The following is a 10256-nucleotide window of genomic DNA, read 5'->3' on the forward strand; positions in this document are numbered from 1 at the left end:
CGACTTTTTACAGTACCCGACGATATGTCCCTAAATGACACATGACGCGTGTTTAGTGTATTGTCATCAGATTCACTTCTCTGGCATTAGGGGACAGTCGTTGTAAAGAGAAAACAAACGAACTTAATAAACAGCAACAGTGTTATAGGCAAAATGTTTTTTATTCTCTTTGTTGAGAATAAGTATTATTACTCTTTTTTTTCGAATATTTGAATACCGATTTTGACATTCGAATACCAAACATTTGATCGAATATTCGAATATTCGTGTGCATCCCTAATATATATACTATTTGAATTTTAATATCATAGCCTTAACGCCCACGGTACCACTGCTCAATATATATATACGAATTTCAATGTCTATTTATACTTTTATGGCGTAGGGGCAAGTATAATATTTTGTCAGAATCAGAGTGGTCTAATGATGTTGATGTCTGCCTCTCGTCCACATTGAGCATGTTCTCTCAAGATGGGCACGAATTTCATTCTTGAAGAATCTTAGACATAACTTCAAAATCTTAAAATCTGCACGAACATCACAGGTTATAGCAAGTTAGTTTATTATAATTTAGCGCATCTGCCTTTTGAGAGAAAGAGGTATCACGTTCTTGTCAGAGCCTTGGTGTCGTTGGCGTAAACGTCGTGTTGTACAAACTTAACCTTGACCATGTGATTCGAATGAAACTTGGCACACATGTTGCAAAAGACTCTACGCACATGTGTAGCAAAGCCTGTCAAGTATGCTTTAATAATTGTCAAATTATGCCCCTTGAGTTAAAAAAGTCGTGCAAAAACCTAAACTTTGTCATGACTTAATAACCATTCAAGATATCCACATGAAACTTTGTACACATGTTACTAGTGAAAGTATGCACATGTGTAGTAAGGCCTATAACGCTGGCTTTCGTTAATTCTCAAGTGACGTTCCTTGATAATTTCACATTGTGGCTTACATCTTTAATAAAACAGGCCTCTGGTTTCTACCCAGGAAACAAATTATTGAGTGATTCATATCCCCTCATTCAGGCTTGAATAGATTAATATATTAAACTTACTAAGCCCCACAATATTCTAACTTTGAATCTCTCCCCCAGGCTTGTGGAGACCAGGATGGATTGGGATGTGTGTTGCTTCTACAGGCGGATATGTTCCGTGACGATTATTATATCTGCAAGGCACTCCAGGCTTTTAGGAAAACTAAACCGTTTGAAAACATCGCTGGCAGTGTGGCCTGTTGTGACTGGCTGGTAAATAGGCAACAGTTGACAGATGATGAGAATCTGAAGACAGTAATTAAAGGCATTGGACAGATGTTCAAAGTGTGCATCGCTCTTGTAGATCCGCACGCATCAGTCAACCTGGAGAGAGTAAGGAGGTTTGAGCAGTTCTATGGCTTACATCCATTCAGCCAGGATAAAGTTGAGATTCATCTTAAAGAAATGCCGCTGTGTTTGGGTATGTTCAAAACTAAGGCAGATAAAAACAAGAAAAAAATTGAGGTTAAGAAGACTGCTGCCCATGAACTTGTTGTAGAGTATTTACTGAAGCAAACGACTGTATGGCTTGAACCATTGTGGAACAAGCTGAATGCGAGAAGGAAACAAGTCATGGTATGTGAAAACTTCAGCATGGGTATGAAATGCAAACAGAGTCGAAATGTGGACAATCCATGCAAAAAACTGCATAGAGTACAGACAGAAGATGAATTCAAACGCATGATTGAAGTGGATTTGTTGCTGATCGAGTATGAGGCGACAGTGCATTCCGGAGCTATAAACTTTCGAAAGTACTGTCCAGTAAAACTGAAACCAGTTGTTGCGGAGTTCATCGGCGATGGTGAGCGAGATTTCAGCTGGAAGTACCGGGCTGTGACAAAACTCTGGGAAGATCTGATGCCCAAGGGAGGTCACCCCACTTTGATAGATTCCAACAGCAAGCAGCTGCTGGACTTCATAGTGAGGAATGACAAGGTTCATGGACACTTGGAGAGGTACTTTCATGATAGGTGGATGAAATCGGTCAATGGGGACTGTAGACTGAAATGTTTAGCGGTACGAGAGACGGATGTGTTCTTGGTCTTCCAGATGGGGTTCTATATGTTTAAGCTTGACTTTGGAGTAGAGAGACTCGAAAGGACACCCGATGCTGAGATGTCAAAACTCGAGAACGAATTGGACAGAGAAATTTCTGCGGAGAAGGGACTTGCTGAGTTCAAAGGAAACATGAAATCCTACTCGCTGATGATGGACACAGACAAGAATGGAAGCATAAATGTCCAGTGCATTGCAAGAAGATTTGCCGATGCCTATAAACATTTGATCTTTTATGATCCGTATGAGGCTGTTTTCAAGTTTGGCAAATTTGTGAATCTGCTTCGCGGCAAAATAAATTTAGATTTCCATGACATTGGCCTATACCTCATGTGGATGGAGTTTTATGTCGTCCTGACATTTCTTGTGATTGCCAAGTTCAATTCCATAAATGTTGGAAACTTTTGCTTTGTAGCTCCAAACAACTACATCAGTCTGCTCAAATTCATAGGAGCCACGCTATCCTCAAAAGCAAGCAACAAGTCGACTGTAGAAATTGTACATTCTTGGAAGCCTAGCTACTCCCAAAAAAATGATGGCCGTATGCAGGAGAGGCTGAAGTGTATAGCATTTGCAGTTGCTGGAGTTTGCTTCGGCAAGTTTGAAATGATGAGGATGCTTGTTGAGAGATGTCAAGGAGAGCCGACATTGTATGCATGTATAGAGAGACTTCTGATACTGGCCATGACCTTGGTATGCAACATCGATAAAACCGTGCTAATTGAGAATGAAAGCAGCCTCATGGGGATGATGTGCCATGCAAATTTACCTGCTGATGCCCCTGAAAGATTGCATAGGAGTGTGAGAGGCCTGCAAGAATGCAATGGCATTTCTGATGTTGCAGATGTACTGATAAACCTTTTGGAAGTCCGGCAGAGAGGAGAAGAGGTCCTTTTTTGTTCATGGAAGGGCGACATGAAGAAAGACCCTCTGGAGACGGTTCCTGTAGCTGCCTCAATCGACCTAGGAGACCTGTTCAGATCCTCTTTCTTCAAGACAGAGGACACTTTCAATGCAATGCAGCTGCTAAATCAGGCTGAGCAGCAAGTCCAGGAAACTATGGAGGGAATGCCCGAGGCTGAGGAGCAACAGACGGAGGAAGAATTGAGGAGAGGTCGGCAAGAAAAACAAGATCAGGCACAAAGAGAGCGTGAAATCTGGGCTGCTACAGCTATCGCTAGGTGGTACCGTAATATTAAGGATGCAAGCATGTCTAAGGATGTGAAGAAACCGGAGATTCAGGCCATGCTGTCAGCTATAAAGATCGATGAGACACACTGTGGGGTATGTGGAGTCTTCTATGAAGATATTTTGGAAGAGCGCCTGAAGTTAGAAAGGTCAGTAGTCGTAGGTGATGAATCTGTGTTGAATAAATCAACTGTTGAGGGGGCAAGTAAGCAGCGCAGTTTGGAAACAGCACAAAATCCCTGGGAAAAAGAGTTAGATGTAAAGCCAATCAGTGGTGAACAGATGGAACACATGATGGCGGGAATCCGTAAAGAACATATGATACAGAATACTCATTCACAGAAGTGTCAAGAATTCCATTGGTTCAAGACATACTATAATGATGTTGTAGAACCACAGCTGAGGAAATTCCGAGAATTCGTATATGACTCTGGTTTTGGTCTGGATAAACCGCAGTATGTGGAGCAGCATTACAAGCAACACAGAATGGAGATTGAGCGCATGTTACGATTGATACCCCTGATTGAAAGGGAGATTCACATGCAGATTACAAGCCATCTTTGGGCCGGGGCGGGTCGCGTTAGGCAAAATCTGACGGAACTTATAACAGACTTCCAGACAGTGGAGCCTTTTGTGAAAGATGTTCAGGCTAAACTGAAACAGGTAAGTATTTTTAATGTTCACATAAATTATAAGCTTTGGTTGTTTTAGTGATTAAATCTTTCCATAGGCTTGCAATCGTCATAGTCATTGGGTGTATTGTAAAGTTTATATATATATACATTTTGTATGACAATTAACTCTGGCTATAGTTTATGTGGAGTAAAATCCATTCGTTGAGTGAGAAAAAGAGGTGATTTTGCTACCTTAAATGATTCTTAAAAGAATTTAATTAACGTATATGTACTACACACTTCATGGAATCGCAAGATTGTGTAGATGCAACGAATATGAAATCAGTGTTGTTGTTTGTTTTATTTACTGGAAAAGGTGAAATGTATAGCATATGTTTTGAATTAAACCACTAATTCTCAGCTTTACATGTACTCTTCACATAGGAGGGAGAGTACCATGCCTGCGAAGCAACTACTGGATTGACCAGGCAAGGTCGTGTCAAGTCAGAAAATGACGACGTAGAGGACATAGAAGCTGTTGTGGAGGAGCCGTCTGTGCCCGTCTGGAAACAGGCCCGCAAGCAACGCATGAGAAAAAAACAACGATTCCAAAACCGATAGTCCATCGAACCATCCATAATCTGGCCGAGAAACTGGAATCACATGACTATTACTTAATTCAAAGGCAAAATTGTGATCGATGGAACATTTTGCATGTTTAATTTCACATCTTTTCTTTTATTTACCTATGGCGGAATGTATTTTAGCATAAAAATGTGTTGTCTCATTTGAGCTTCATGAATGTATGTTATTTCCCTGACATATACTTTCACTATTTCCTTTAACTTAACTTGACTATGAATATAATTGACTAGTCGCCTAGTTGTCATTCAAATTAGTTGACCAATAATATGATTATATTTTTTAAATAAAATAGAGCACATGGTTGCATTATCTAACAAACTTCTGCCATGTGATATCAACAAGTTGCAATAATCAACTTTGCGCCAAACAACCCTGATATAAATAGTCATGCTTAAGGAATGAAAGTGTTACTAGTAAAAGAAATCCCTGGAAAAAAACAAAAGGCACTTCTTGAGTTAAAGTAGGTTATTATGGCGTAGGGTGGTTGTAATCCGATTTTGCTTTGGCAACTGGTCAATTACTTGGACTACTTCAATCAACTGCTAAATTAATCATTGTGTGTGTTCTGCATATTTTTCTTATAATGAGATTTCAATTTTAAATTTTATTGTTTGAAACATTATTTTTCATTAAATTGGTGTGTGGTTTGCTAGACTTTTTAGATTCATGTTTCATTTAACTGTAGTGAGTTTGTTTTATCAAGGTGAGCTTCTGTTATCGGTTTATGAGCGGTGTCCGTCGTCAAAACCCTCTTCTAAACCGCTTATACAATTTCGATGAAACTTCAATGGGATGTTCCTTTGGAGATGCCCTTTCGAAATCGTTCAAAGAAATGAATTCCGTGCACAACTCCGGTTGCCATGGCAACCGAACCCATGGCAAACGAAAGGATAAACATAAAAAATATTCTTGACAAAATCATAAGGCCTAAGGCTTAGATATTTGGTGTGTAGCATTGTTTAGGGGCCCTCTACCAAGATTGTTCAAATTAAGCCTGTTGGGTAAAACCTCAAATAAACCACGCCCGTTAGGGGTCACCTGATTTACATAAAGATATATTGGGTAATATTTTGAAGCTACAGCTTTAAAATTACGACCATGTGGACAGTTTTGAAAGCAAATAGCTATGTTCTCTTCGGATGACCTTGTGTGTAGCATTGTCTAATGATCATCTACCAAGATTTATTAAATTATAACCCTGGGTTCAAATAGGATCCTCCCCGATGGGCACCTCTGTTACATAGAAATGTAAAGAGAGAAAAACTCTTGTCTGAAATCAAAGGCCTTGAGCTAAGAGAATTGGTGTGTAACATTGTATTGTGGTAACAAAGACTTAAAACATTAACTCCGGTGAGCGATTTAGGGCCATTAAGGCCCACTTGTTTACATGAAGTTCTATTACAACCAATTGTTTTAACACCCATAATGAAGCATTACATATTTCATTTAAAATGATGGTTGTCAAAGTTAAAGTAAATTTTAGACAAAGTAGCGGTATAACAATTATATAATTATGAAAGTTTTAGTCTAAAATCCTTATGAAGCTGTTGTATAATGCATATTTAAGTACTTAGTTGATTTAGATCATTAATCTAAATTGTATTCCCTTCATGTTTTAATAATTTCTTTCCATTGTTGTTCGCCATGTTTTTAAAGAAATATATAAAGTGCCTTATAGCATGTGCTTTATTTCATTCCTAACCATAATAATCGTATGTGCCATTTTCATTCCATTTCATCTGGTATAGGTCCATTTTAATGTTTAAATCATCATTGTTTGATTAACAAGTTTTGAGCTGTGGATTTTTTTAAGTGATAGCTTTGGTGTCATCGTTATAGTAACAAAATCTTTGACCTTGCTAATGACTCAAAAACCGCTTAAGATATTCAAATGTGACTTGGTACACACTATATTATGACCTTTGTTGTGAATATAACCAAGTTATGACAACCAAAAGTTGTATCTGTTGGGCTCCAATTTATATAACACTCGTTCGATGACGTTATATCGGATATTCTACCATATGTTTAAGAAATTTCAATAAAATGTTTTATTTGAGTATTTGAATAAAATATCACTAACCTCTTGTATTTCTTGAAATTACATAAGATACCATAAAGATATATACCATACACATTTTATATCACGCATTCAGGTTTTGATTTGTGGCCAGAACTTTCGGTTGTTCGAAGTTGATGGAATTTAGCGTCTCCATATAGCTGATCTAATTATGCAAACGTCTGACAAAAAACATATTTTTTCAGACATTTTCAAAATGAGAAACACTTCATATTTAATCTATATTATTCTGTATAATAGTTGTTCGTTATTTTCTGAATGTTTGGTAAAGTTTTTCATTTTGTTCTTACTTTACTTGTTTAAAGATACTCCACAAGTTGTTCTCTTTTCACTTTGTTAATCATTAAGCTGTTGTTCAGACTTCGTTTTGCCTCAATATTCGTGTTTGAAGTGTATATGCACTGATAAAACAACATCCACGACATGACTCTGGGGTATTCTTCATCTTATTTCTAGCTTGTCTGTTTTGGTGGTATTGTGATAGCCTTTGTGTCGCCCGTGTCGTCTTTGTATTTCAAACTTTAAAAACTGTCCAAGAGATTCAAATCAAACTTGGTACACACGCTGCCAGAGATGTCAGAAATGTCTTCATGTGGTGTTATGCTCAAAAACAACATTATATAGATCATGATCAAACAACGTTAAACGGGGTATAATTACACGACAATGAACGCGTCATACACGTAATGTCAAAATACTCGTTTATGTGAGGTCACAGTATTCGTACGCCTGTACCTCCGTCTGATCAATCTCCTACGCAGTAATGTCCCCGTACAAGCAGAAGAGATCTCTACCAGTAAGTATTTTACTTAGTAAGTGGAAGAAGCAAAGCATAACTAGATAACCAGTTAGGGCTTGAAGCCAGAAATGCATTTATAGATAACTGGCAACACGAACCTTATCTAGTTTATCAGTTATTATGTTACTTATTAAGTGGAATTCGCAAACCATAACTAGATAACCTGTTAGTGTTGTACAGCATGGATAGGTAATATGTAACAGTTCTGTACACTTTAAATCTTGCTTTTATTCTGATGATATTTATCTTACTAAAAATGTATCGCGAATATTTACTAGATAGCTAGATAATTATCCCGAAAATTGAATGGTTAACACCCATATTTCTATTTTAAGGGTATAATTTGGCTAAATGAAGAAAGATACTTAAGCTTTAACGCTAACGATTTTAAGAAATTGGGACCATTGTAATATGCTTTGGGCTTAAGCAGTCGAATATTGTTTTGGGCTTTATCAGTATCAGGTGGTTTTGGGCTGCAGTTTTGCTAGGTTGTTTGAGCTGCACCGATGCTTATTGTTGTGGGATGCAGCCTTGTGAGTTTTGTGGGCTACATCAGTGTTAAGTAAGAGCGCCCAAAATCAGGAATTGAAATGGATAAAACAATATGAAGTATGAGTTCAACCGATGTAATATGTATCACTATTGAACTTGTATTTTAGTTCAAATATATAATAATATTTATATATAGAATTCTTCAGTTTGAAAACATATGGCTAATAACTCAATATTGAGTGTTTTCACCTAGCAGGCTATCAAACGTGCGAAATATTATTATGCCTATAAACACTGCTATTAAATTTGGTAAAGTTATGATGAGAAATTATGGAGTTATGGAGCATACAAGGTAAATTTGGTCAAACTTTGACATCAAAACGGTCATACTACCTTAGTAAAGAGTGTAATGAGGTTGTTGATCAAAGTCAGGCAAAAACATACATTCATAAGCATTTTAACCAAGATTGGTAGATATAAAAAAGAAATGCACAAGTAAGTGAGGAATCCAATGAATTTCATCCATTTTTGACAAATCAAGGGCAATAACTTTTGAGTTATCATTGCGGTAAAGATTTGACCGATGTCGACGCCGAACAACATAAACCATATAGTATGTCATAATACGCAGAGTCATAAATATAAACATTTTTCATTAAATGCCAAAAGTTTGTGTTGAAAATGCATTAAACAAGATGATGAAACTATTATGGCTAACATATGTACGATCGAAATATTTGTTTTCAATACAACTATTTTTCACCCATGAATGATATTTTGATATAAATTCGGGAAACTACTGTGTAATTTGTTTGTCCCCTAAAAAAGGTGTTGTTTTTTTAACTTCAAACATCCGCTAATATTTGACGATGATGCTGTTAATGAATTGATTTCAAAAGTTCAAAAGCAATCTTTTAAATTATAAACGAGGACGAATGTAATGCCATCAGACTGTGTATGACCACAACACGCATTATTGAATCGAAGAGAGTGAACTTAAACAAAACATGTGCTATATCACCACTGATGTTTTGGGCCTAATCAAAGTTCATGTTTTTTTCAATGGATATGCATATCTGGTTCTTATATATGGATATATGCTATTCATATATATATGAATTTAGTTTTTCCGATCAGTATCATTCAGGTCCTAAATCGCCCACTTATCATCAAACCACTGAAATCTGGGCCCAGCAATATACAGGGAGTGTACGATAATGTTCGAAATAAAGTTCAATCAGACATTCCATTGATGTTGGCTATGATTCATCAAGGAGACGTTCATGCTGTTGACCATCGTCGACTACGACGCCCTCCTTACGTACCTGGGGATGGATGCAGCTGAGGACGGTGAACACAAGTACTCACAATGTTAAAGGGACTAGACACCAGACCCCAATATCACGAAAATACTTAAGTCATATATCAAACTCAGTCTCAACACATTTCACCACATAGCATCAAAATTTATTAAAATCATATATGTTTTTATTTACAGTTTTATAAGCACATTCTATCATAGAATATGCTGATAAAAGCCTTTGGTGAAATTCCAAGGGAAATATATTCTACAGCCAAAAATATATTTGAGTACATTTCTGTATTCTTTATAAAATACTCAAGTATATTTTTTTGCTCCAGAACTAGTTTTCCTTGAAATATTGAAAAACTCGTTTTATCAACACATTCTTTAAGAAAATATGTTTTCAAAAAGTATCAAACATGGAAGATTTTGAAGAAAATTATGCTTTTATATGGTGACATGAGTTGAGACTGAGTTTGAGATTTGACTTAAGTATTTTCGTGATATTGGGGCCAGATGGTTAAAAAATCGGTAAATACAGTATTTCCTTAAAACAAGCCTAGAATTGTCAATATAACCTAGTATGATGCCGATAATACATCATATAACATAATGAAAATAATATTTTGTCGCTGTGTAGCTGAATTTACCCGGTTAAAAACAGCGCATAATGGTTTCCCAAATCGGTGCTCAAAAGTCAAGGTCGTGGAGACCTTGAGCTAAAAATCCGATCCCGTTCAATAACTAAAGAACGCTTGTATCCAGGTACCTCAAACTTGGTATACAGGTGAACTGCATCGTCTACCTACCTTTTAGTCATGTTTCAAAAATATCCACAGCGTCTTTGATGGGTTGCATCTAACTTAGTATTCTCGTTCAGTTTGAACGGTTCTACCCATTCGACATACATGCTTGTTTAAATGTTTTCAGATGGACACGCTTCTGTCCGCGTCCTCGTGAGCCGATAGCGGAGTATGCTAGTGTGTTTGGTGCAAGACTTGGACAAAATTATAAAATAGCTACATGTCACGGTCCTTTTAAGG

The 10256-nt window shown here is 37.0% G+C and overlaps 1 protein-coding gene across 1 annotated transcript in view; it reads left to right on the forward strand.

The window, feature by feature from the left end:
- LOC128219120 (TPR and ankyrin repeat-containing protein 1-like) overlaps positions 1 to 5186 on the forward strand; it is an 82556-nt gene extending 77370 nt beyond the window's left edge. Inside the window, 2 exon segments of the mRNA XM_052926941.1 lie at positions 1097 to 3943; positions 4339 to 5186. Coding sequence (XP_052782901.1) covers positions 1097 to 3943; positions 4339 to 4515 — 3024 coding nt within the window. The 3' untranslated portion in view covers positions 4516 to 5186.
- Positions 5187 to 10256: the final 5070 nt, after the last annotated feature.

Source organism: Mya arenaria, chromosome 15 (assembly GCF_026914265.1).
Source record: "Mya arenaria isolate MELC-2E11 chromosome 15, ASM2691426v1".
NCBI classification, from domain to species: Eukaryota; Metazoa; Mollusca; class Bivalvia; order Myida; family Myidae; genus Mya; species Mya arenaria.